The sequence below is a fragment of the Aspergillus neoniger genome, assembly GCF_003184625.1.
Source record: "Aspergillus neoniger CBS 115656 unplaced genomic scaffold BO87scaffold_33, whole genome shotgun sequence".
Taxonomy (NCBI): Eukaryota; Fungi; Ascomycota; class Eurotiomycetes; order Eurotiales; family Aspergillaceae; genus Aspergillus; species Aspergillus neoniger.
In genome coordinates, this window is record NW_020291161.1 from 24811 (window position 1) to 49907 (window position 25097).

Here is a 25097-nt window from a genome sequence, read left to right on the forward strand (position 1 = left end):
TTGCGAACTTTCCATCATAAGACGATATGGCCGAGCGGTCTAAGGCGATAGACTAGAAATCTATTCTCTTCGGAGGCGTCGGTTCAAATCCGACTGTCGTCGTTTTTGTTTTTTCAGATTATTTTTTGCTCCGAGAAATAGGGTGAGGGTGTGCACTTTAATTGCTATAACTGCTGTAATGTGAGTTGAGTTGAGTTTGTTGTTGTGGTGGTCGAGGAGTCGATGCCTCTATTCCGATTGCATTGCTAGGGACTTACCAACATATCCGAAAGACCTCAGTGTCAAATTCAAGCAAACAAGACAATGCTACGGACAGATGAGGCAATACCACTTATATATCTTGAACATGTTTAACACACTATCTAGAGTACCTGTCAATTGATAATCTATCATATCACCACTCCACCTTCAGTCTCTGCGCTAATGCAGAGCAAATCCCGATGAGGGGGCGATGATGTCGATCCTACTAATTCTATAAGTTTTTACCTCTTTACTCATGCTGTCTACCATAAGCCATCAGTTGCAATGGTATGAGAATCATGATTTAGTCTTCTCTTGTATTGAATCGCAAGGAGCTAATCACGACTCAATCACAACAGTTCTTCTCATCACCCGTCTATCACCTACAACACACACATAATCAACGAACCAAACACTCCTGCAATAGCAGGACAAGAAGCACAGAAGCCACCCTATCTAAAGACTCGACCGAATCGCCCGATCCCTCCTCCCAATTTCCACCGTAACACTACCAATAGCACCGCCCGACTGATTCCAGTAACCCGTCTCCACCCAGTAATCATCAGCAATCCTGTCAACACGGAACTGGTTGCGCTTCGAGCCCCAAGGACAGTCCCAGTAGATGTAAGCGACGCGGACATCTCCATTGAACACGTCGAAGCTTCCCTCTGTGCCAGAGGGCGAATGTGCTCTGCCGCACGCGAAGACGTTGAAGGACCCGCCAGGAGCTGCCCGGAGAGCGTTGATGTCGGAGACGGGGATTTCGGCGCTCTTGTTGTTTTCTTTGTGGAATTTGCCCCTGATAATGTGTTAGGGAGGAGGAGAGGATAGCTTCTTGATATGAACTTACCAGCCCAGCCAGGTGTTTCTGACACTTAGGGTGTCGAAGGACAGGGAGTTGACGACGCGGATGTGCACCCATTGGGCTTCTGCTCGTTCGGCCATGTTTAGAACGGGGGTAGAGGTTGTGATAAAAGACCTTGGTAGAGAAGATTGTGTATATTCTTGACAAATTTGGTTTGAGGAAGATATGCTTCTCGTGGACTTCTCTTCAGAGCGACCGGAAGGGGGTCTTTATATCATCCCTGGTACTCGCTGCTGAGGTCTGGAGTTTCTGACCACCGTCGTCATCTTCCAGCCTAGTATCTGTCTGCACAATCAAGTCTGGATACTGTATTCTGCTAATCCATCTCATTACGTATTCGCAGCAGCAGAAATAGCAGGGATTGCGCAGCTCATGCCTTCTCATTTCCAGCCGCCGAGTCTCTTCGTGCCTTGCCCTCGGAGGAACATCATAGAAAGCCAGCCAGACAATTGCAAGAATTTCAACGATGTAACCCTCCGACAGTATAAAGTGGAGTAGAACATCGAGCTAAAGGGCAAGCTGAGCGTTCAGAAATGAGGGGGAGGGGTTTGCGCGATGTTCAGCTCATGCATCTCTGATGACATGCATTTGCCACTGCAGTGGTACTATAGAGCAGTTCCCGAACAGTCCATGTCAACACACTATATCGAGGTAATTGAGCACAGGCAGGTCCATTCTTCCCCGAACGTTTCCTTGATCACTTGAGTTGATTTACAGATCCATCGATATTATTCCCCACTTCGTGCAACGGATTCCAGTGCCCGTCCGGTGGCTTTTCGGAGTCACCGATAACGAATCAGACATCAATTGCGAGTCTAGACATCGGCTTTAGTACTCGCGATGTTTGTATCCTTGACACTGCCATTGCGTTCTCCATGGCTCTTGCTCCGCCGAATGGACAGTCGTCGTTGTCACTCGATGGAATCTACTTCTCCAAAGAAAATGTCTCATATAGAGAGAACTGAATGATGCAGATCGCCACCACGAAGTTACATCTCCGAGAACATTGCATCGGGGTTTGTTGTGAGTGACGTGATGTCTGTATAGGTCCAGGGATTGCTCGTACACTGGTGCTTCAGCATATAAAGGACCAGCATTTGGTCGGGATGTGATGCAACTACCAGTCAATTTTGAGAATCATCTTCAGACCTTTCATACCCCATTACCTGATCAAAGCAGCCAGATATTTCAAGATGGCCGAACTTGTTCCATATTTCGATGGCATGCAACAAGGACAGGGGTACGATCGATTCCAATCCTCTTCAAAGATACAACCGTGTCTGTGCTAACATACTGAACAATTCATCCATCGTCTAGATACAATACCTACCTTCAACAAATTGGTGTAGCAGATGCTGTCACTATCACTCCGGGCCAACCGGAGTCCGTCACCTATGACCTCTTCTATAGTAGTGAAAGGATCAATTATTACACGTCCGCACACTCACCTTCTCAGTTTGAGGTGTAATTCTGACTTCTTTTCCTTCTGCCCTTTCAGAAAACTTGCGCAGTCCTTGGAGATAAGTGCTGGCGCTGCTATTTCCGGCTGGGGACAGTCCTCCCAAATCGACGCTGGCTATCTTGATCGGCTAAGGTGAGTGTGATCTGTTCTGGCCTGACTTGGGCATTCAAACCAGCTAATCTTCATCGACACAGTTTTGAAAGCAGTACGGTGACCTATCAAGTCCAGGTGTCATCCAGACAGCAAGCATCAATCGGGAATTCGTATTCCTTTAATCAAATCAGCACCGATACTCCGAATAAGTTGTACGGAGACCGTTTTATTGCAGGTAAGATAGACAATGTACTATGTTCTAGCCACTGGGTAGATGCTAAATAGCCGTGGCAGATTTCATTCGAGGTGGCCAATACTTTGCTCGCGTCTCCATTTCCGCAGTCAACAAATCTACCAGCCAAGAGATCAGACAGGCGTAAGTCATCACAGAGTCCTTCAACTTACTTCCTCCTGACACTTCTGAAAGATCTGAGGTTGCTTTCTCAATGTACGGAGTCACCGGCTCCGTCACAAACGAAGTGAGAAGTGCCGTGGAGACAATCAACAGACACTCTCGCGTCACTGTCTGGATCCATACCTCTGGAGGCGGAGGCCGATCTGGAGTCATCCACGCAGAACCCCACGACGGTGAAGACTCGCCTCTTTTTGCGATCAAGGAAGGCGCAGACAATTTCTATCAGGAGTTGAGGGAGGGAAAGCATAGATATAGACGATTGTGAGTTCTCCCTCTTAAGTTTTCTCGGCAACAAGATATTTACATCAACGCAGTGCACTTCTGTGGAGATACACCAACGTGCCGAATTTCAACAGTGCATTTACGCCCTTTGACTACACTTTTGCCAATCAGAGGGTGAGACCTGCTCTGCATGATTATTCGTGGAATGCAACTAACTGAACCAGAGCTGGTACCTATTCGAAGACTTTACGCAGTACGACGCGTACCTTGAGCTCGTCAGGAAGAGTATAGCTTCCACCCCAATCACCGCTTGCTGCCATCTACTAACCCCCTTTATATGATAGTCCCTGTTCCAAAGTTCATCAACGGCAGAGAGCAACAATCTGAGCTGTACGAAGAAGGGGCCAACATACTCTCTGTGATTCGTACCAAAGTGAGCCTGCGCATGCACCAAAAATCCTATGGCTATCATTACATTACTGACAGGAAAATGAAAGGTCCAAGCCATCAACCAAAACCCCGAAGAAATAAACTCCCCAATCTCATATCCCATTCCAGAGGACTACAAGAAACTAGTGCTGGTAAGCACACAACCCACCATATCCCCAATATCCTCTACTAACCCCCAACTTCGAAACAGCTGGCCATCAGAACAGTAACCATGATTGCCCAAGAACGAACCCTCGACAACGGCAGCTTCAGCGACAGTGAGCCCCCTCAAAACTGGTGTATAAGTATGGCCATTCGATCAAAAACTAGGCTAACGCCTATATACCTTCTACAGTCGCACTCCCAACCCTCCAAGGCAACGCCCGCACGCTCTTCAAATTCCAGACCTATGACTTCGACACCGGATTCGGAAACACGGTTGTCTCCTTCGGAAGACAGGGTACATCATTCGTATGTCTGAGCGGCCAGCGCGTATCCGATGGATATCAGGAAGAAAGCGTCCTCTGGGCATTTGAAGACCCGGTTGAAGAGGTATCGGAGCAACAGGTTCATGTGGCGAGTATGCGAACGAGGGATTTGCTCCTTCTGAGTCGGACGGATCCTGGTCCCAGGCCTTTGTTTACGTTTTATGCCAAGAGTAGTTGGTGATAATCCTGCAGGGCGGGTAAGCCATATTGCAGAACCGGCTAATTGTGAATAGCCTATAGCTAGCTAGTCAGTAATGAAGTTTATGAAATCTTCACTTTATTCGCTCACGACGGAGGCTAGCTCTATGAGTTAACATATAATGTCAATTGATAATAAATAGTTAGGGGCTATATACATCATCATGATGATGATAATCAGTCGCCTGGAGCGATGATCTACTCCTCCCTCCCCGGCCACTTCAACACCACCTCCTCCTCACCACTCAACACAACCTTGACCCGAACCTTCCTCTCCAGATTCAACGCCAACTCGAACGTCCCCGGGAACAACACCCAATCGCCATCCTCATTCACCCTCGCAAAGCTCCCCACCTCAACGGGAACCCTCAACTCCCTCGTCTCCCCGACCTTCACATCCCCAAGCCGATCCCACCCGACCAGCCACTTCACCGGATACGGCGCCGGGCCTGCATCAGACGTATTCGCGAACACCATGGCGGTGTAATCCGACTCCACCTTGCCAGTGTTCTTGATATTGGCAGTGAAGTTCAGCACAGGGAGCTGCGTAATAGACGCCAGGTCTTCGTGTGTCTGGGAAAGAATGTCCTGGATGTTGAGTTTGATTTCCCTCGTGGTGGTATTGCTGGATGATTCCGCGAAGGTCGTGTAGAATAATCCGTGGCCGAACTCGTACACTGCTTCGCCGGTGTACCATTTGTATGTCTGGCCGGGGTTATCTCCCTCAGGACGGAGGTTCATATCCGTCGCGGGGAACTCCTCAGCGTAGCTGGCTGGGTATTGTGTCGTGACTAGTCTGCCCGCGGGGTTCTTCTTTCCGGTGATAATGTCTCTCAGAGCGAAACCGCCGGATTGGCCGGGGTATCCGCCCCAGAGGAGTGCAGAGACGTTCGTGTTGTTCTTGAGAGATGAGGAATCGACCTGTCCACCGCCCATTTGGAGAACGATGAGCGGCTTGCTTCCAGCCGACGAGGCGAGATTCTGGATCAAGTCCAGTTGGTTACCCGGCCATGCGATGCTCTCGCGATCCAGTGCCTCCGCTTCGAGGGTATTGTCGATACCACCGGCGTAGATGATCACGTCGGCGGACTGGGCGGCGGATACGGCGGCTGCGAAGCCCGAGGTGCTTGTGGAGGAGATACCGGTGCCCTCGGCGAAGTTGACGTTGTATCCGGCTTCTTCGAACGCGGCGCGGGGGCTGATCATGTAGGGAGCGTTGCCGTAGTAGTTGCCCAGGAGTTGGGTGGTGGCGTTGGCCCAGGGACCGATGAGGGCGACGGTAGTGTTGGATGGGGGGTAAGCTTTCTCGGTGAGGGGAAGGACGTTCTTGGAGTTCTTGAGAAGGACTATGCCCTGCGTCGCGGCTTGGTAGGAGATGTTCCATGCGTCCGTCTCGACGACATCGGACCAGGTGAGGTCGCGGTAGGGGTTGTTCGCCTTGGTGGTGTTGGAGTCGAAGTATCCGGCCTGCACGAGGGTCGTGTAGAGGCGGATCACACCCTTCTCGATATCATCACGAGAGAGATCTCCCGCAGTGATGGACTCGTTCAGGTGCCATTGGTAGGTGGTACCGCAGTCGATGTCGGTGCCAGCGAGGATGGCCTCAGCGGCAGCGGCAGCCTGGGAGGAGGCGTAGCCGTGGGGATTGTAGATGTTGTAGGCGGCGTCGCAGTCACTGGAGACGTAGCCGTGGTCGACGAATCCGAAGGTGTCGCGGAGGAGGGTCTGGAGGAAGTAAGAGTCGGCGCAGGCAGGGACGCCGTTGACGGCGTTGTAGGCACACATGACACTGTGGACTTTGGCGTCGCGGGCGGCGACGTGGAACTGGGGTGTGTAGTATTCGGAGAGGTCTTGCTGGGTGATGTTCATGTCGTTGCCCAGGCGGGAGTGGTTGTGCCAGTTCTCGATGTCGTAGCCGGCATAGTGCTTGGCCGTGGCGGCGAGTTTGAGGTTTGAGTCTGGGTCGGGACCCTGGATGCCGGTGATGTATTCGTAGGCGTAGACGGCGGCGAGAGAGACGTCCTCTCCTGGAGTTTCTTGTCCGCGACCCCAGACGGGGTGGCGGAAGGTGTTGATGTTGGGGGCGTAGACGTCGAGGCCGTAGCGGCCGGCGTTGTTGAAGGCGCGGCCTTGGGTGGAGATGATGGAGGCGATTTGGTGGATGAGGGTGCGGTTGAGGGCTGCGGTGGTCAGGATAGGCTGGGGGAATGAGGTGGCCCAATTGTAGGAGCCTGAGTCGCTGAAGTTGGCACGGTCGAGGCCGTGAAGTGCTTCACTCCATACTTGGTATGCAGGGAGGCCCAGTCGGGAGACCCCGAGGCCGGTGTTGCCAGTGTTCGCGATCAGCTCGTCCAGCGTGAAGAGCGAGATGAGCGATGCTGCTCGATCATAGGGGGTGGCTGATTCGTCGCAGATGAGGTGGCTGCGCAGGGGGCCATTCTGGCAGTCGGGGAAGCTCAGTGGGATGGTTTCCACGCACAAAGGGTACAAGTCGGGGTTGGCTTCGACGTTGTAATCGACATAGCTGGTGTTGGCCTGGGCAAGAGCTTGGGGAAGAGCCAGAGCCAACAGAGCAGCGGCAGTGGCAGCCACGGGACGAGACATTGAGTGCGCCATGGTTGAGCCAGTCTGTGGGGGGAGAAAAAGATGGTCGGGGACTGAACCTGGGGTAGATTTATAGAATTTTGCGGAGATGCGGAGATGTGCCGGAGAATGGCCGATTGACTTCATCGCGGGGTTTAGCCTGAATGATTTAGCCGGCATTAGGAAGAACTTGGAATGCTTGCATTTAGCAATTAAAACAATACGAACATTGGCATTGTTTACAAATAGAGATCTGCTCAGGCACCGGGTAAATGAGTCTTTGGTATGGCGTGACATCGCTTGGAAAATATGAAGCCATCCCCGTCCGAAAGGGGTAATCTTCTATTGCAGCACATTCACCGTCTCCCCCCTCAACAACTCGCCCAAAACACCCGCAACATCCTCCACCTCTTCCAAGTTCAACACCACCTCCTCGATCTTCTTCTGCCTCTCCTCCGGAATCACCCCCTTCGTCACAGCCCGCCACTTCTCCAACACCTCCTCATTGGTCACCCCGGGGTGGACTCCCTTGGGCGCCTTCAACAACTTCTCCAGCACCTTCCCATCCTCAAACGTGATCTTGACCCTCTGCGCCCACGTATTATCCAGCTCCTTAGCCTCCCGACACTCCACCAATCCAATCACATCCCACAGCTCCTCCCGGTTCAACATACTCGGCGCAAACTGCCCCGGCACAATCTCCCCATCCACGACCTGCAACGCCACCGCGTACGGTATACTCATCTGCGCCGCTGTGACGGTAGCCGGCTTCTCCGGCGCCCAGCCACCCTTCTTCATCGCAGCCCTTGCCATCTCCGCCTCGATCTTGACGATCTTCTTCCACTCTCCCATCTTCGCAGGATGCTCAGCCTGAATATCCTTAACACAATCCACCGTACAATGCGTCACCGCGCACAACGCATGCAACTTCTGCTTGATTTTCTTGATCTGCCATACCTCCCCTAATCCCTTACAAATTTCTTCTGGGTGAAACTTGGGCTCAGTCTCTGCCCCGAGCGAGAACATCTTCAAGAACCCACCATACTCGCGGTCAAAGATCTCCTTGATTCCCGTGAATCCCTGCTTTGCCAGGTATGTGGCAAGTACTCCGCTCCGTGATGCGAACCCATGCTGCATGCGCTTCACCATGCTCTCGAATTGGGCGGACATGAGTCCGCAAGCCTGTGTGCACGCCATGCCCAGGGCATCTTCGATCTGCGCGGCGGGGAGATTCAACAGCTTGGAGACAGCTGCGGCAGATGCAGCAGGGCCGAAGATGGCACCGGAGTGCCATCCGATTGTGAGCATGTGTGTTCCGCCCAGGGCGTAGCCTACACGGGGTCCCGTTTCGCAGCCGGCAACTGTGGCGGTTAGGAAGTCTTTGCCGCTGATAGGGCGAGCCGAGATGCCGTGTTCCTGTTCTGCGGCTGCGAGAATCGCTGGGACGATGACGGACATGTTGTGCAAGGGGGCCTCGATGTGGATGTCGTCGAGGTCGAAGCCTTGAATGAAGGTGCTGTTCAGAAGGGCGGCGGCATTGGGAGGGAGGGTCTATCACTTCATTAGCATCCTGTTCATTACGTCTATAGTAGTGAAGGAATCTGATGAGAGGAGAAAGAAATACCTTATTCCATCCGATCACGGTACATTTGCCCTCTCCCTCAATGGCAGTGATGGCATCATGGGCCTTGATGGACCAGGGGAGTCGTGCCCCCAGCAAAGCACAGGCCAATCCATCGAGAATGAGGTATTTGGCTCGTTCACGGACTTCGGCGGGAATGGACTCGGGAGTGAGTTCTTCCAGCCAGTTGGAGAGGGTGTGAGTTACGGGGGTTTTGGTGACATTGGCGGGGGGAGGTGTGTGAGAGGTCATTGTGGTAGAACTTTATTATGTATTATGCGACTGAAGGACAGGTAAATGATGGGAAATAATTGATGGGGATAGAAGAGAGGAGTATGATAGCAAGTGAGAAAAATGGCTTGGCGAGGGAAAAGTGGAAGTTTGTCGGTTATAGCCCTATGGGGATGTGAATGGTTACCCAACAACAAAGAAAAAGAAAGAATGTAAGAACATAAGGTACTTCTTGGCGAACCCGATTGTCTTCATTTTCTCGATTCGATTCATTTTTGGATCTAACTATCCTTTGGACTATAATCTACTAGGAGTATTTTGGTACGGAGTTTAGACACGGCGTAGAAATGCCCGGATCGACTGGTCGATGACCCACCATATAAACTATCATTGCATTAGGCCGTGATAGGATATGGATCAAATTGAAACACGTCAATAGTCTAAGTGATATGCAAATTTCAGTATTTCTTCTGTAGAATCGACTCGTCATTGTGGGTCTTTTGTTGCTTGTTTGCGGCGTGTCGATCGCTGCCGCCCATTTGCAACTAGTGAAGCTAATTATTATACGAGATGACACTATTAATGCAGACCGCTATCAAGGCACCTAGGGGATTTAATTAAGGTCGCAGATATATTTCTTTGGAATTTGTGGAGTCGGACACAAAAGAAATGTGATGAGTTCTGGCGGTTGTTGATACAGAGATTGTGGAAGACTCTAGAACTCTCAGTATAGGCAACTACCACACTCCTTCATCTGCCATTGACAAACACGGGCATACAAAGCGGACTTTAAGTACCTTCTTCGCAGATACGTCCAAAATTGATTCTACTCACTAGCAGAACTTATGTCTTCTGAAAAACACTCCCCATGTAAATAACACAAGCAATACATGCTAATCCCAACCTCAAACCCAAACGACCAAATCAAAACCCCTGCCACAAATATACACCACATCACTTTATAACAAATCTACTGCTGCCATTGGCAGTAATCACTATTTCCAGCACCTCCATCCACGCAGTCCCAATCACAGCGCTTGACAATACTGACAGATCCATCGGCATTGCAATGCCACAGGTAGAGCATCGGGTGGACAAGATCTGCATTGAACTCTCCATATTTCTGCCCAATGGCGGCATTCATCATTTGAAACGTACTTGAAATCTAAGGGTATTCAACGGTGAAAGTCAGAATCCAATGATGAACAATATACTCGACATTTTTTGGTTAGGTAGAATACTATGGGAGCACACGTACCGATGCTTTTCAGCACAGAGGCACAGTAGTTCAGGCCAGCATTGCAGTTGGCAGCCTGAACAGAGGTGGTAAGGGACTAGGGCACTGGCAACGAGGGTGGGTAGGAGCTTCATGGTTGGCTTTGGTTGGGTGAATACTGGATCTGCTTATGAGGAGGTGTATGATAGTAAGATGAGATGGTGGGTTCAGTGATGGAAATCGAGAAGAAAGGAGGGGCTTGACTCTAACTTGAGGTTGCTACTTAGATTGAGACCTTTTAGTAGCAATAGCAGTCGTAGTAACTATCAACTTTATGATTCCAACGACGGTGATAATCCAACACCGTCGTGAAGTAGTGTGGCGCCTACAATGATAGTGTATGGGTCGCAGGCATGCCACTTGTCTTAGAAGTATTAACCACCGAGAACACTCCATGGTGACCTTTGAGATGCACGCGATCCACAGACTTGGACTGAGCAAAGCATGCATAGGTTGAAAAAGTGGTCTCGGAACTAACCTCCGCTGGGCGTGTGCAGCCACGGGATTGGATGGTTGGCTCCGGTCTAATGGATTAGTCTCTCTAGCAAGAGTTGACAGAGGATGCAAAAACTAGATAAAATTGGACACTGGACCAAATCGATCGGTATCTCCGGCCTCAGCCCCGATTTCTAGCTGAACTCTGGATAGATGATAAAAATTGGAGTAACTTTTTTCTTGAGCCGCCCCACTTTCAGTACACCCATGCTACTGTTATAGGACCACTTGAAGTTACTACTAAAAATATATACTAGCAATTATTCTTCATAATGATATTTGCTTTTTAAGATGACTCTTGGGGAGCATTAGTAGTTATAAGTTAGTACTCCTGATTGACTACTACGGTCATACTAGGTTATGTTTCTAATATGTTCTTGGATCTTATACAATAAGCTGTTACCATCTATCATCAAGCGAAATTCTAGGACTCTATTTATAGCTCTATAATTCTAAATACCACACGTCAATTATCATTGTGATAATTATTGCAGGTACCCTATTTTTGAAACGAGTACGCTTCACTGTATGACACCATAAATATTGTAGATGACAATCAAGAACTATTGTTGAAATATATTAACTAAAGAATATAGCGCAAACTATGGAGTAACCAAGACCCAGACCCGAAAACAATAGACTCCTATGATGACCCATTCTGTACAATTCCATCCTTAAACCCCTATTTCTAGTTCGGCACGTACACCTGCAGTGGCCGCCACAAATCCGGTGCGCGTTCTACATTCGTTAGTTTCTCTTCTTCGCAAGAAGGGAAGTGACGAAAACTTACCAGTCTGCTCCTTCCAGTGTGCCATCACACCCGACACCCGTGCAGTAGCTGCCAGCACCGTCGCAAATTGCGAGTCAATACCCCTGCATGGATTAGTAGACATCCTCTTCGAATTCATGGGGAATACTTACAGTGCCGTGTACACGAAACTTCCGTACAAGTCCGCATTTGCCTGCAGGTTGCGCTTGACAAAGTACTCGTGTGTGCTCGCAATCCGATCGATCTCCATGGCCACCTGGAGCACAGGGTCCATCTCCCGGATGTCGCGATCCCGTGTCAGTTCGTCCAGCATCTCGCGCACGTACTTCGCCCTAGGGTCCACCTGCTTGTAGATCCGATGGCCGTATCCGGATAACCGGCACTCCTTGTTGATCACCTTCTCGATCAACTTGGGCACATTCTCCGGTCCACCAATCTCCCGCATTCCTCGGTATGCCGCGTCGATGGCACCTCCGTGCAATAGTCCGTAGCCAGACATGCAGCATGCAGCCATCGCCGAAAGTGGGTCGGCCAGGGAAGACGAGACGTGAAGGAAAGCCGATGTCGAGTTGGTCATCTCATGATCCGCATACAGCGACCACGCCTTCGTCAAGATCTCCGCTGCCTTCTCCCGTGTGATTGCCGCGTTGTTATCCACATACCGGCCCATCCAAAGGATGTTCTCGATGTAGCTCAGGTTCGGGTCGGCTGCGCGGAGCTCCTCTCCCTTCATGTGGCAGTGAGCTATCGACCCGGCTATCGCCGTGACAGCTAGCGTGCGGATGATCTGCTCATCGACCATTTCTGGGCGTCGGTTGTACAGGTTGGCACCTGCATGGGCGGGGATGAGCTCGGGTTGATCTGCCAGATAGCCCGTCAAGACCGCGCAGAGAATGACCATAGGAGGAGTGTTGCGTCTGCTTCAAGGTTAGCAGCATGCATAGCGAAGATAAGGGGCGGACTTACGGGAAAGTGGCCACAAGCTGCTTTACGTTCTCGGGCACCACCATCATCGCCTCGGCAATTCGCCGCTGGAAGCGCAGACGCTCCTCGGGCGTGGGTAGCGAGCCCCAGATGAGAAGGTGGGTAATCTCTTCGTAGCTCTTTCCGATGAGCGATGCCAGGGGGTGGCCCCGGTACAGAATGACGCCCTCGTTGCCATTGCTACCTCAGTTAGTAAGACAAAGATGACCAGGGGACAAAAGGTAAGCATACATGTAGGTGATGCTGGACATCTTGACGGCTGTGTTGCGGTACCCCGGATCAATCAACCGGAGTCCATCCTCGAATTGCTGTCGCGGGCTCTTTCCTGCACGGTCGACGCAGATCTGACGGAATCCCATGGCCGGTACTGAGTTGCGCACGATGGGAATCGTATACTTCGATCCCGTCCGGTTATCCCGCACTGTCAATGTGCCTTCACGCTCACCAGGCAGCTCCTGCTCCAGTAGGGCATTGATGTAGTTGCCTTGCAAGGGCAGCAAGCTCTTGCCTGCATCGAAGAGGCGGCCCAGCCAAGATGCCAGTGTGTATGCCATGATGTAGAAGGGGATGCGATGAGTCTGCGAAGGATTGTCGCTGCTGCTGTCCTGATTCTGTTGGGATTTGTCTGGCTTTGAAGCACATATTTGTACCTCGTCTGGCATGGCAGCAGCCATCTGTCCGAGACCATCCAGTCTCGGACGGAATAGTTCAAAAGGACGAATGGATACGCCGAGATAGTCTGTCAAGCTTTAGTCCATCGACTAGTGACAGCCCGCAGAGACTATAACCGGCGATCTAAAGGCATCTGGCTGACACGGTCTGCCCGACGGAGCATAAAAGGGCGGTTCCCTTTGCGGTCTGTTTCGTTCGCCATCACTCTCGTCGCTTTCTGAGCCAATCCAAACATTTCTTCCGAATCCTATCTACTCCAAAGTCTTTCCGTGCACACTCCGAAAACCATGTCTTCCACTTCCGATCGACAGTATGACGAAATGATAACTCGCCTAGTCGAGTATGTCTACCACTACGAAGTAACAAGCGACCTCGCTATCCTGCGGGCCCGCTATGCTCTCATGGATGCTCTTGGTTGCGCTCTGGAGACTCTTCAACAAAGCCCCGAGTGTCGCGCTCTGATCGGCCCATACACACCAGGTCTGGTCGCTCCTTATGGGTTCAAGCTGCCGGGCACCTGCCACCAGCTCGATCCAGTCAAGGGTGCCTTTGACATGGCAACCTTGATTCGCTTTCTGGATCACAATGATGCATACCCTGGTGCCGAATGGGGCCACCCATCTGGTAAGGCCCGTCTGCGGGATCTGCGCTCCCAGAAGCTTGGTTGGATATGGGGCTAACCGATCGACGAACAGATAACCTGGGCGCCATCCTGGCGGTCACAGATTGGCTCAGCCGTACAGGCGCCACCAGCCAGCCACTGACCGTCCGGACGGTTCTGATCGCGATGATCAAAGCCTACGAGATTCAAGGCTGCTACCAGGTCCGCAATGCCTTCAACAAGGTGGGGCTGGATCATACGCTACTTGTGAAGATCGCCTCCACAGCTGTTGTCGCTTGGCTGATGGGTCTGACGGAGAAACAAGCCGCCGTCGCTCTCTCCCATGCGTGGGCTGATGGCCACCCTCTGCGCATCTTCCGTCAAAGTCCCAATGCGGGGCCACGCAAGGGCTGGGCCGCTGGAGACGCCGCCATGCGTGCTGTACACTTGTGCCTACTAGCTCGCGCCGGCCAGCCAGGCATCCCTAGCGCGCTAACTGAGCCAGAATGGGGTTTTCTGGCTGTCAGCTTTGGGGGTAAGGAGCTGCAGCTGCCACGACCCTTCAAGACACGGGTGATGGAGGAAGTGTTCTTCAAACTCATCACTGCAGAGGGCCACGGCATCTCCGCAGTTCAGGCAGCCATGTCGCTGGCCGAGACCATGGCCAGCAGGGGGATCGATCCCGCTACTGATATCAGTCGCATAGATATCCGCACGCATGAAGCGGCTGTCCGCATCATCGACAAGCAAGGCCCGCTCACCAATGCGGCCGACCGCGATCACTGCATGCGGTACATGGTGTCGGTGGTGCTGTTGAAGAACGCGATCATCGAAGCAGACGACTACCACGATTCGAGCGTGTGGGCCCATGACCCGCGTGTTGAGGCCCTTCGCCAGCGGATCCATATGGCCGAAGACCCGCAGTTCACCTACGGCTACCACCACAAAAAGGCGGCGGCCAGCGGACTCACCGTCTTTCTGACCAACGGGGAGCAATTAGACGAAGTAGTCGTCGAATACCCGATCGGGCATCCGATGCACGAAGATACTTTGCCCAAGGTGCGTGCCAAATTTGAGCGAAACATGGAGGGCCTGTTCACGGCGGAGGAGACAAGCCGGGTGATCGACGCGATCCATCAGGACAAACTTCCGGTGCATCGATTGGTCGACCTGCTGGGCCGATGATCGCTATTGAAACTAAATAGTATGGGAACTGGTGGATATTGAACAGGAGCTTGACGAGCTTGGCGGGTCTTCGCTGCTGGAATCATTGGAATGACAGTGCATATAGTTTGAAACCGGTCGGAAATAGACTCGTACAATCAATTTAATTAGCATAACTCAGTAATTTGATGTGTTGTGATTCTGATCCTGTATGATAAAACTGTCATAGCAATGAGACCCCTGCAATTTGCTTCTTCAAGTACAGTCACTTGCTGCCGATTTGGTAAAGTTCCGTAAAAGAAAAGAAATGTAGCATTTGCACTATTGAGCACCAGCTGCTGCCTATTGGTCTTTTCCAGAATGTCAACGTGTTGATAATATACTATTCTTCGGCAACGTTAACCCAGTGGGGAATCAGGCTGTTCTTGCGTTATTGTATGCCACCCACAGTAGTCTGCAAGCCAGGGATTCCCCTTTCACGACCCGAATTACCATAAACAGCCGGAAAACGGTTCCAAATGGCGTAATAGGAGGGCCAAGCTCAATAGTATAAGCCGGTGCTGCCGATGAGCGCGGCGATTTCCTGATTTTCCTGGCGTTATCGCCCTACTTGCATTGCGACGCCTCTCGTCGTGATCCTTCTGCAGTCGGTCGATCACTGCTGTAAGCTATGAGCTTCGATAAACTTGAAGGCGCGGGCTAAATCCACGCCGAAAAATACTCCGCAAGAAGGCCTGCAAGGCAGTGGAGGTGAGTAGAACCCAATATCAATAGCGGGAAATTCGGAAAAGTAGTGAGGGTCTCTGAATCACATAGTCATGATGCTCCCTCTACTTGTGGCACCGATTCTTTGCTTTTGATTTTGCTTTTCTTTTTGGTTCGTCACATGTATTTTGAGTACTGACAGCGCGCTTCCCCCTTTCTTTTGCTGTAGTGATTGGAAAATTCGCCTTGCCGTTACACTGTAGGCCCGGTTCCCCTTGCAGGGCAACACATCTGACAGGTATCAGACCCTCACATGTGCCTTCCACCACCGCAGGAGAGCCATCTAGACCCTGGGCTAAGCCCCGACGCTCTCCGCAAGACGGTCGCCACCACGCTCGAGCGCCGTCTGCTGAACTATATGCAACTTCGCTTTCGTAATATTGAATACTCTTCCGAATCTGGTGATCTGTGGTGAAGTGCTGCGTGGGCATCGCCACCGATGGGAAGCAGTGGGAAAATTCGCGAATGCTGCTCAAACCCACCTCCACGCTCTGCTACATTGCTGACCTTGAATTTTTGAGCGGCATGTCCGTAAGTCAGGAGATAGTAGGACAGTTGGGTGTACTGTCTATCCGATCTGCAACCACAACAGTTGATCTGGAATAGGCCCCCCCTCCTTTTTTCTCTCTCTCCCTTTCTTTCTTAACTTTTTTTCTTTTCCGCGCCTGAAACACCTTGTAGATGATAGCATTGCTAATAGTGCAAACTATTGACTCTGCGATCGACTTCCTTGAAGTTAAAGCGTTCAAAGTGGACGGTCACGAGTTGCCAGAGTTCTCCCGTGACTATCACATAGCCCAATATGGCGTTATTGCTTGCGCACAATGGGGTTTGTCCATTTCCCTGCAGCCCATTTCCAAACGTAGTTTCAACCGAGCTGCTGCTGGGACTAGGGTCTTTGTAAAGTGTAGACAGTAGTGCGAATGAGTCCGTGCGAGCGCGTAACATCCCTTGTGCGAAAAAGGCTCAGACTCTGAGCTGCTTCTCTCCCAGGTGGTCGAACTCATTGGCGACGCGACCGGAACTTTTGCCGAGTGTGTTCCTTGCTGGCTGTGACACCACTGCTGGGCTTCTGTCTATTCTGTTCCACGTCGTCGCTCGCCGTCCAGATGACCAGGCCGAGGTGCGCACAGATGTATCCAGTTGGAGCAGGCAGTCATCAATTCGGGAATACGTATCGACGGTTGTCAGTGAGAGTGCTCTTCTTACCAGTCCTTCATTCCCATATTCGACCTGACCCGACGAACCATGTACAGCTCTTTGTCAATACCGCATTCTCATTTGTACATTGCGTAGGACCGTCGATAACACTGTGCTTCCGAAAGGCAGGTCAGATGGGCAACCACCACCTCTCAGGAATTGGGTAACACTTCCAATGTGCGTAGTTTTTATGGGAGACGGATTGCTACGGCCCTGAGGGACCAGCTCGGACCAGGACGATCATGGAAGACGTTGCGACCCGGGTCGAATGTATCTGCCACAGCACCGGTTGTCTGGTGCAGTGATTTGAGCGGCGCAGGTGGACATATATAAACTGGTGACATGAGGAGGATTCGACCATTATATTGGGGAAACGGAACGGACGCTGGTAGGATGTTCTGCTGCCTAGTAAATGTAGTAGAGGGATCAGCTCATGCCATAAATATATGACTTAGTATTCATGAGCACCACACGAGTAGTTATATATATTGCACCAGCATACCTCTTGACATACAACAAAGCAAAGACAAGTCAACGGCAACTGGATGGTAGTACTTGGCCACGATAGGAACGAGGAACTGAGAAAAGGAGGAAGGAAGAACGGCGAGTCCAATAATGAGATTGACTGCACCTGACACGCTCGGCTGAGCCCGGCACCTCAACACGAACAGTGATATGGTTACTGATAATCTGATACAGCACGAAACTGTTGGGAATAGCTGTTGAACGTGATCTGCGGGGGGCTTTGATAGTTATGTATTCAGCCCGGGCCACTCTTCGAAACAGAAAGGGTCACCAGACTGGTCTGCATGTATTCGGCCTAACTATATACACTTGTCCGAGACTACCTAACATCAATGTCATTGTGCACTAGGCTTGGAGGCTTTGGTCCCACCCGTTTTCACTTCCTTCTCGAGCAAGTCCAAGGCAGATGCATAGCGTGCCTTGACATCCTTCATATTATCCAATTTGAATTGCACCTTTCCTACCTTGGTCGACCGAGTGATCTTCCCATCCGACCCCTTGGCGATCTGACTTGCGAACCACTTGCCCTCTCGGTGTGCCACAAGCGTCCACGCCGATCCTTCCTGGCCAGCACGAGCTGTACGACCGACCCGGTGCACGTAGGTAGTGATGCTAGCTGGCACATCGTAGTTGACAACATGTGTCAGTGACCGTAGGTCCAGACCACGCGAGGCCCGATCCGTTGCAATAATCACAGATATCTTGCCCCGGCGGTAAGCTGTGAGAGTCTTGCGTGAAGCAGACGACTTGTTCGATTTAATAATCGTGCCAATGCGGTCGGAGAGGGAGGGTTCGAGGAGTGCCAACAGTCGAGCCAGTCGTGATGCGGATTCAGACGATTTAGTGAAGACCAAAACTGTGGTCTGCGATGGCCTTTGTCGGTCCGGCTTTTCGTCTTCTGATTCAGAGTCGCTGTCAGTTGACTCTGACTCGTCGCTCGACTCGTCCTCCGAGGTATCCTCGGAGTCTGAAGACGATTCAGAACTGGTATCAGAGTCCGAGTCCGAGTCTGAGTCGGAATCCGAATCATCAGAGCTAGACACGTCCGACGCGTCATCGGAATCTGATCCAGAGCTTGACTCGTCGGAATCCGAATCATCAGAGTCAGAAGTGTCGTGCACAGAAGGCTTGACACTCTTAGTCTCAATCTTGATGTGGGACAGCAGGAGGCGCAGGAGATACAGCGGCTTCTGCGACCCATCTCCAACCGATACGGTATGCTCCTTCAGGGTAGGCGGGAGCGTAAACTGTTCGTCTGAAGGTGCAATGCCACCGCTCTCATCATCGGTTGCGGCGGCATCCGCGCCGATGACAACTAACTTGGGGTTGGCAAGACGTAGAGAGTTAAGCTTCGTCACATCTCTAGTCATGGTGGCACTCAAAACGATTTTCCGTGGCTCCTTGCTCTGGATCGGCAAGCCAAGCCCAGACAGAAAGTTCCCGCTAAAACCGAATGCACCAGGGGCTTTTCGGGCGTCCAGGGAGGTCATCACGACGTCCACCCATTCCTGGAAACTTTCATTCAGTAGTCGATCTGCCTCATCAATGACGAGCCATTCGAGATTCTTCAAGGTGAACCCCTTGGTATAACGAAGATGGTCGACCAGACGACCGGGAGTACAGATCAAGATGTCGACATTAGGTTCTGACCGGTGAACGTAGCCTGGCAGAGACTCACTTAGATCACTGGCTTCTGAGATGTAGTCCTGCAAATTGAAGTTCGTCCAGTCATCGCCTGTCAGTTGCACGTTTTGACGAAGCTTGAATGTCGCAGGGCCATAGACCTGATCGACGCGCATCAACGACCGCTGCTCGTCTTTGATCGCAACGTTTCCAACTGCAGACGCGACGCGGAGGCCGGATCCAGCGGCACAGAGCTCACAGGCTTCTCTGGCCTGCTTTACCAGCTCCCGAGTAGGCACCACGATGAGTCCTCGTAACCTAGGCGCAGGAAGCGGCTTCAACGCTGTGACCAATGGTAGGACGTAGGACAAAGTTTTTCCTGAACCAGTGGCGGCGGAGATGCAAAGGTCTCCCGGATGGTTCGTTGGTCCTTGCAGCAGGAGAGGGATGACGGTTGACTGCACGGCAAATGCTTCATGGTAGCCATTGTCTTCCAGAACTCGGAGAAGGCTAGAGTCGATTCCCAAATCGGCGAATTTGCGTCGTTCCTGAGCGGATGCACGGAGGGGATTGGCCAGCCATGGCGGCAACGAAGAGTAGGTTGGCATTTCATCCTGCTCAGGCGCTGCTTCTGGTTGTGGTAACGGCTCCAGACCTTGTGCTACGACCGGCTCTGCTGTCGTTAGCTCAGTGGAATCTTCATCCTTCATGCTTTCTTTTGTCTTTTCCAGCTCCCGCGCTTTCTTCGACCTCTCAAACTTGGACAAGATGCCGGCGAATTTGTTCTTCGTAGGTTTGTCGTCGTCATCCTCTGTCGTTGCAGGGTCAGAAGTCTTTCGGCTTTTCTTCATCCCTTTAGCTTCTTCCTCTTTGGGCTCTTCAATGTCGTCCGCATCCTTCATATTGACATCTTCCTCAGATGTATCGCTAATTGTTCCGCTTTTCCGTTTCCCATCCTTCGACTTCTTCTTCTTTTTCTTAGTGAGGCTGTCGTCTTGGTTTGAAGTAGTCGTTTGGCCGCCGACCGGCGAGACAGCACTCTCTTTCTGGGGCGATGTCTCTTGAACAGCACTTCGGCTTGCAGCTCCTGAATGCTTTTTCTTCTTCCGGCTTTCCTTGACTGGGATATCGTTGGATGGAGAACCCTGACTCTTCTTGGATTTCTTCGTCGGGGTGGGAGTGGATATAGCGGTGGCGGAGCCATCGAGATCTCTCTTTCTCTTGTGAGACTTCTTGGCGCTCGACGGAGTTCCTGAGCTTATGCGGGCAGGATCGTGAGATGCGGAGCGATCACCGGCCATGATCGCGGCGGTAGCGCAGGGTCGGCGCGAGGTTGACAAGGGAAAGGGGAATGTAGCACTGGGTCGGTGTTGCCAGAGCAGCTCCGAAGATTAAACATCAATATTTCTTTTCCAGCGGGGAATCGTTTCCCGGCAGAACCTCCCCACCGCCCCCACCGCCGCCCGGGTCTGGACCAATCCGGGCTTCATCGCGTCTCTCCATCGCCGCAGCTTCGATCGACGGCCATCTGCTCATCCCCTGACGCTGGTCTGGTCCTAACATGGATATGCTGGAAACGGCCCTTTCAAGGCCATTGTTGACAGTGTCATTTGGGTAGCTCAGAGACTACCGACTGCCATTATGACATACAACATTGCGTGAGTGTCTGCTTGCGTTTCGAGCGATCTATCAAGGTTGGCCTACTAATCACCGGTCCACAGTATGGTCAGTGACTTTTTCTTCCCCCAGCCAGGTCAGTTGGTCTCTCATTCTGTTGTTCCTCTGATGATCAGCTACTGATGAGCCCAGGGGGAATTGAAAGTCACATATATCAGCTATCGACCGTAAGATTACCAGACCTCGTTCGCTCCAGCCAACGCTTATCGCTCTATAGAAGCTTATCGATCGCGGCCATAAAGTCATCATCATAACCCATGCCTACAAGGGACGAACCGGCGTTCGCTATCTCACCAATGGGCTCAAAGTATACCATGTCCCCTTCTTCGTGATCTACCGGGAGTCGACCATGCCGACGGTCTTCTCGTTCTTCCCTATCTTCCGAAATATTGTGATTCGTGAGCAGATTCAGATTGTACATGGCCATGCAAGCTTGAGCAGCTTCTGTCACGAAGCTATTCTTCATGCACGGACAATGGGCCTCCGGACAGTTTTTACCGACCATTCGCTGTTTGGGTTTGCAGATGCGGCGTCAATTCTCACCAACAAGCTGCTCAAGTTCATCTTGAGTGACGTAGACCATGTCATTTGTGTCAGTCATACATGGTACGTCAATCGCATGATTATGCTCAACTTATATTAACTTTAGGGGATAGCAAGGAGAACACGGTCCTTCGAGCCTCGCTAGACCCGTTGATGGTGTCTGTCATTCCCAATGCGGTGGTTGCAGAGAACTTCCGACCCCCAGAGCCACGGCCAATAGCGCGACCCATGGAGCCCAACGATATTATCACGATTGTTGTCATATCCCGTCTTTTCTACAATAAAGGAACCGATCTCCTTATTGCCGCCATTCCCCGGATACTTGCGTCCCATCCGAATGTACGATTCATCATTGCCGGATCAGGGCCCAAAGCCATCGATCTCGAACAGATGCTAGAGAGGAATGTTCTCCAGGACAAGGTTGAAATGCTTGGCTCGGTGCGACACGAAGAAGTTCGTGACGTGATGATCCGGGGACACATCTATCTACATCCGAGTTTGACTGAAGCGTTCGGTACTGTCCTTGTGGAAGCTGCAAGCTGTGGTCTATACGTGGTGTGCACACGCGTTGGTGGCATTCCCGAGGTGCTCCCCCAACACATGACAACTTTTGCGAAACCGGAGGAGGATGATATCGTGCTTGCCACTGGAAAAGCCATCGCCGCATTGCGTTCGAACAAAGTCCGCACGGATCGATTCCACGACCAGGTCAAAATGATGTATTCTTGGACGGACGTAGCCGAACGTACGGAACGTGTCTACAAAGGCATCTCCGGGGACATTAGCCCCGAGGAATTCTACGGCTACTATCCCGGACAGGGATGGGAGGCCGGTCGGGACCGGGTGCGAAGCTTTGCCCTTATTGACCGTTTGAAACGGTACTACGGATGCGGAGTGTGGGCAGGCAAGCTGTTCTGTCTTTGCGTGGTGATCGACTTCTTACTCTATGTTTTCTTGGAGATGTGGTTTCCCCGTGCAAACATTGACATTGCGCGCAGCTGGCCTAAGAAGATCAACCAAAAAGAGAACAAACGGCCAGGGTCTACGTATAAAGGCGACCGTCTGGGGCCTGCATAATAACATGATCCCGACTGCACCTACAATCTCTTCTACACCATGATCAGGCCAAGCTCTTCTCGACTTGCAATTTTGATTTGCTTATGATACAGACACAGCAAGATACCCATACCGATAGACGCAGGAATATTTTGTTCATTAATACATTGCCGTTAAAATACTTCCTTTCTAAGCATATTCACTTCAAATCCAATTAAGGTCCAGCCTGTGGTGACGCTCAATGCTTATGGGGGTTATCCCTCTTAGTCGAAGGCTCATACCTCCATTCAGCGGCCGCCGTCTCTGCCGACTCCGGCACGCGATCCTCTGCAGCCAATGCACCCTTATCACCGCGCTGACCAGGGCGCGCCTCATCGCGCTCCAGTCCACGCTGGCTCGGCATCTCTCTCTCAAAGGTAGTTCCCCGACTAGCTCCAACTTGTTCCAAGCCCGCACTCTGGCCCTTGCGTCCATGCTGTCCATCATGACGAAGCTCGTTGCTGGTCTGTCCCGAAATAGGCTGGCCCATACCCCGGTGCACGTCCTGCGATGTAGCGCCCATCAAGGTATCGCTAGCGTTGGTCTTGACAGATTCCTTGCCATGGCTGCGCTCGACATTAGGGTTGAGTGCCTGGCCACCAACCTCGCCGATGGGATTAGGCTGGTAGGAGCTGCTGGCGGGCGCGGTACCGGGGGGATGGCTCTCAGCGCGGAATTCGGGGACGAAGTCGCTGGGAGCGACCTTTCTTCCTACTTGGTGCTGCTTCTATCAGTACAACTTGCATGAATGGACACCATTGTAATGAAATACATACACCGCCCTGCTCTAGAGGACCCGTAGGTTTCACCGAAGGGTGAAATTCACCCTGCTTGTTTGTAGCGACAGAATCGGGGTTGTTGAAGTGGCTCATGGTGGATGTGTGCGGAAATTATTGTTTGGTGAAAATCAGGATAATATTATCAAGTAAACACTCTTACAATTGATGCTGAACAGAAATTGAAGCAGACAGTAACTGAACAGCTATATATACAGGCCGAACCGTCCGGGATGGCAGTTTAGGGCATCACGGGAATGACGTCAAAGTGACCGGCGTTGACTTCATGGCTTGCATGCTTTTCCATCACTTCACTTTCATCGAACCACTGCTTTGACTGGGATAAACGTCATGCACTGGCATTCTCAGTGCGTCCAATCAGTCCGGTTTTCGGTCGCGTGCTTCCATGGATGTGGTGTAACTCTGCAGTATCTGGTATGGGATGATTAGGGATGTCTCCGTCAGATGCCGGTGCATGGAATTGGCAATTTGTTTTGATCTAGGCCATGAAGATGATAATTATGATGTAGTAGGTGTTTACAGTGTTTTGTGGTGTATTGTGCTGTGGTCATTGCTGGATGTAGATATGGCTGTCTACATGGTTGCGGTACAACATGCACCAAATATGACATTTGAAAAAGACCCAAGTTGAAACAAACAAATGCAATTAAGGTATCTTCCCGATCACATAACCTCTTAACGCCAAACTCAAGACCGAATAACACGATATAATAACAAGAAAAGAATCGAATCTTCGCAACAGACCATCCCATCCCCAAGTCTATCACTTCATTAACGGTGGTCGTCCCTCTTTATTCCACTTGACTCGCGTCTGCACCCATTCCACCGCTTCTTGCACGCCCGACCCCATCAACGCGCTGACCGGTAACACACGACTATCCCTCACCCCGGCTCCAGACTCTCCCTCAAAGACCTTGCGCACAAACCCCTCCTTAATACGAACAACCTCCACCGAGTCTTCCCGATCTTGCTTGTTGGCGAGAACGAGGATCGGCACGCCGGCCACATCCGAATGCTGTAGAACCGACTCTAGCACTTGCCGACACTCGTCGAGCCGACCGAAATCGCTCCCGGGCGCATTTATACCGACCATTTCCTCCGTAAATGCGCCGGAGTGGCCTCCTGACGGACCAGACGCAGAGCTAGGTCGTCGACTCGGAAGTCGGGTGATATCTGGGTCTTGACCGACGTCGGCACTGTCGACGACGAAGATAATGGCATGGCAGCTGGTGTAGTAGCTTTGCCAGAGGTTCCGCATGGAGATTTGTCCCCCCACATCCCAGATCTTCAGATACATGTCCGGTAAGGAGATGGTCGCGACGTTTTGGCCGACGGTGGGCACGGTTTTCCCGGGGTTAGGGGCGGGGGCGCCATCTGGTCGGGGTTGATAGAGGGCTTTGATTTGCGACAGGAGGGTAGTCTTGCCGGCGTTATCGAGGCCAAGGAGGAGAACGGAGTATTCTATTACCGTGATATTAGCGCGCGAGGACGGGATTATGACAAAGACAACAACTCACCCTCCTTGCTAGTAGCGTACATATACAGGGACTTGGCCAGATGATACATGATTGCGGAGAGGGACGGACTGCGGAGACTAGACCAGATAACCTCCGGCGGAGGCAGCCTCGGAATTCCAATTAGAACCGGCGAGACGACAGCTCAGGTAACAGAATCATGGCAGCAGCAGAAGGCTGGATTCTTGAATTATTCCACCTGCTGCTGGTATTGTCTTTTGCGCTTCGATACGGAGGACGCTGGGCCAGCGCCGATGGCGATAGATTGATTGCCTGGGGGTTCCACGCGTCAGCCGTGTCTCGAACAGGAAGGTAGGGTATAGGGTAGATATGGTGCAGGCCCCGAGCCCTACCTTCCGGAACAGGAAGACCCCGCAACGTCAAAGTCATGCATTGTCGATCTCTTGATTTATTGGGAATATTATCCATTATCCGGGACTGCCGTTATCGCTCCGGAATGTTGCTCTTCCTTTCAATGAAAGTGTCTCGGAACCCAGATTGACGGGGTTCATTCACCACGGCCTGCCGGGTCAATCGTGGCAGCCAAACT

General features: G+C 51.6%; 11 protein-coding genes and 1 non-coding gene across 12 annotated transcripts; 4 read left to right on the forward strand and 8 right to left on the reverse strand.

Moving 5' to 3' along the window:
• The first annotated feature begins 20 nt into the window (after nucleotides 1–20).
• Nucleotides 21–102, forward strand: BO87DRAFT_t212. The gene has a single exon. It is a non-coding gene; the product is annotated as a tRNA-Ser (tRNA).
• Nucleotides 103–436: 334 nt separating this feature from the next.
• On the reverse strand, nucleotides 437–1529 carry BO87DRAFT_379437 (aegerolysin family protein). The gene is made up of 2 exons (XM_025624034.1): nucleotides 1091–1529; nucleotides 437–1039 (listed from the first exon to the last, which is right to left on the reverse strand). Exons 1-2 carry the CDS (start codon nucleotides 1183–1185, stop codon nucleotides 697–699), a joined length of 438 nt encoding a protein of 145 aa, XP_025476245.1. The 5' UTR covers nucleotides 1186–1529; the 3' UTR covers nucleotides 437–696.
• A 608-nt stretch (nucleotides 1530–2137) lies between these two features.
• On the forward strand, nucleotides 2138–4484 carry BO87DRAFT_379438 (uncharacterized protein). The gene is made up of 12 exons (XM_025624035.1): nucleotides 2138–2345; nucleotides 2423–2539; nucleotides 2604–2699; nucleotides 2762–2895; nucleotides 2955–3036; nucleotides 3088–3336; nucleotides 3390–3471; nucleotides 3522–3582; nucleotides 3642–3730; nucleotides 3795–3878; nucleotides 3938–4004; nucleotides 4082–4484. The coding sequence occupies exons 1-12, from the start codon at nucleotides 2299–2301 to the stop codon at nucleotides 4393–4395; spliced, it is 1422 nt and encodes a 473-aa protein (XP_025476246.1). The 5' UTR covers nucleotides 2138–2298; the 3' UTR covers nucleotides 4396–4484.
• Nucleotides 4485–4561: 77 nt separating this feature from the next.
• Nucleotides 4562–7067, reverse strand: xlnD (beta-xylosidase XylA). Its single transcript, XM_025624036.1, has one exon. The coding sequence runs from the start codon at nucleotides 7026–7028 to the stop codon at nucleotides 4611–4613; it is 2418 nt and encodes an 805-aa protein (XP_025476247.1). The 5' UTR covers nucleotides 7029–7067; the 3' UTR covers nucleotides 4562–4610.
• Nucleotides 7068–7337: 270 nt separating this feature from the next.
• On the reverse strand, nucleotides 7338–8918 carry BO87DRAFT_366010 (MmgE/PrpD family protein; the record flags this gene model as incomplete). The annotated part of the gene is made up of 2 exons (XM_025621822.1): nucleotides 8620–8918; nucleotides 7338–8546 (listed from the first exon to the last, which is right to left on the reverse strand). The coding sequence occupies exons 1-2, from the start codon at nucleotides 8866–8868 to the stop codon at nucleotides 7338–7340; spliced, it is 1458 nt and encodes a 485-aa protein (XP_025476248.1). The 5' UTR covers nucleotides 8869–8918.
• Nucleotides 8919–9719: 801 nt separating this feature from the next.
• BO87DRAFT_379441 (uncharacterized protein) lies at nucleotides 9720–10357 on the reverse strand. Its single transcript, XM_025624037.1, has 2 exons — nucleotides 10106–10357; nucleotides 9720–10012 (listed from the first exon to the last, which is right to left on the reverse strand). Exon 2 carries the CDS (start codon nucleotides 9992–9994, stop codon nucleotides 9818–9820), a length of 177 nt encoding a protein of 58 aa, XP_025476249.1. The 5' UTR covers nucleotides 9995–10012; nucleotides 10106–10357; the 3' UTR covers nucleotides 9720–9817.
• Nucleotides 10358–11306: 949 nt separating this feature from the next.
• Nucleotides 11307–13120, reverse strand: BO87DRAFT_316587 (citrate synthase; the record flags this gene model as incomplete). Its single annotated transcript, XM_025619738.1, has 5 exons — nucleotides 11307–11356; nucleotides 11409–11491; nucleotides 11540–12304; nucleotides 12354–12551; nucleotides 12603–13120. Coding segments are annotated over 5 exons (1614 nt in total), but the record flags the coding sequence as incomplete, so codon positions are not given.
• A 210-nt stretch (nucleotides 13121–13330) lies between these two features.
• On the forward strand, nucleotides 13331–14950 carry BO87DRAFT_341724 (2-methylcitrate dehydratase; the record flags this gene model as incomplete). The annotated part of the gene is made up of 2 exons (XM_025620711.1): nucleotides 13331–13667; nucleotides 13739–14950. The coding sequence occupies 2 exons, from the start codon at nucleotides 13331–13333 to the stop codon at nucleotides 14827–14829; spliced, it is 1428 nt and encodes a 475-aa protein (XP_025476251.1). The 3' UTR covers nucleotides 14830–14950.
• A 2620-nt stretch (nucleotides 14951–17570) lies between these two features.
• Nucleotides 17571–20291, reverse strand: BO87DRAFT_379443 (putative ATP-dependent RNA helicase DBP6). The gene has a single exon (XM_025624038.1). The coding sequence runs from the start codon at nucleotides 20220–20222 to the stop codon at nucleotides 17634–17636; it is 2589 nt and encodes an 862-aa protein (XP_025476252.1). The 5' UTR covers nucleotides 20223–20291; the 3' UTR covers nucleotides 17571–17633.
• A 352-nt stretch (nucleotides 20292–20643) lies between these two features.
• BO87DRAFT_316411 (phosphatidylinositol N-acetylglucosaminyltransferase subunit A/GPI3) lies at nucleotides 20644–22218 on the forward strand (the record flags this gene model as incomplete). Its single annotated transcript, XM_025619731.1, has 4 exons — nucleotides 20644–20674; nucleotides 20731–20765; nucleotides 20816–21204; nucleotides 21255–22218. 4 exons carry the CDS (start codon nucleotides 20644–20646, stop codon nucleotides 22216–22218), a joined length of 1419 nt encoding a protein of 472 aa, XP_025476253.1.
• A 106-nt stretch (nucleotides 22219–22324) lies between these two features.
• Nucleotides 22325–23169, reverse strand: BO87DRAFT_379446 (uncharacterized protein). Its single transcript, XM_025624039.1, has 2 exons — nucleotides 23013–23169; nucleotides 22325–22957 (listed from the first exon to the last, which is right to left on the reverse strand). The coding sequence occupies exons 1-2, from the start codon at nucleotides 23106–23108 to the stop codon at nucleotides 22436–22438; spliced, it is 618 nt and encodes a 205-aa protein (XP_025476254.1). The 5' UTR covers nucleotides 23109–23169; the 3' UTR covers nucleotides 22325–22435.
• Nucleotides 23170–23579: 410 nt separating this feature from the next.
• On the reverse strand, nucleotides 23580–24788 carry BO87DRAFT_409389 (ADP-ribosylation factor family protein). The gene is made up of 2 exons (XM_025626240.1): nucleotides 24551–24788; nucleotides 23580–24494 (listed from the first exon to the last, which is right to left on the reverse strand). Exons 1-2 carry the CDS (start codon nucleotides 24597–24599, stop codon nucleotides 23797–23799), a joined length of 747 nt encoding a protein of 248 aa, XP_025476255.1. The 5' UTR covers nucleotides 24600–24788; the 3' UTR covers nucleotides 23580–23796.
• Nucleotides 24789–25097: the final 309 nt, after the last annotated feature.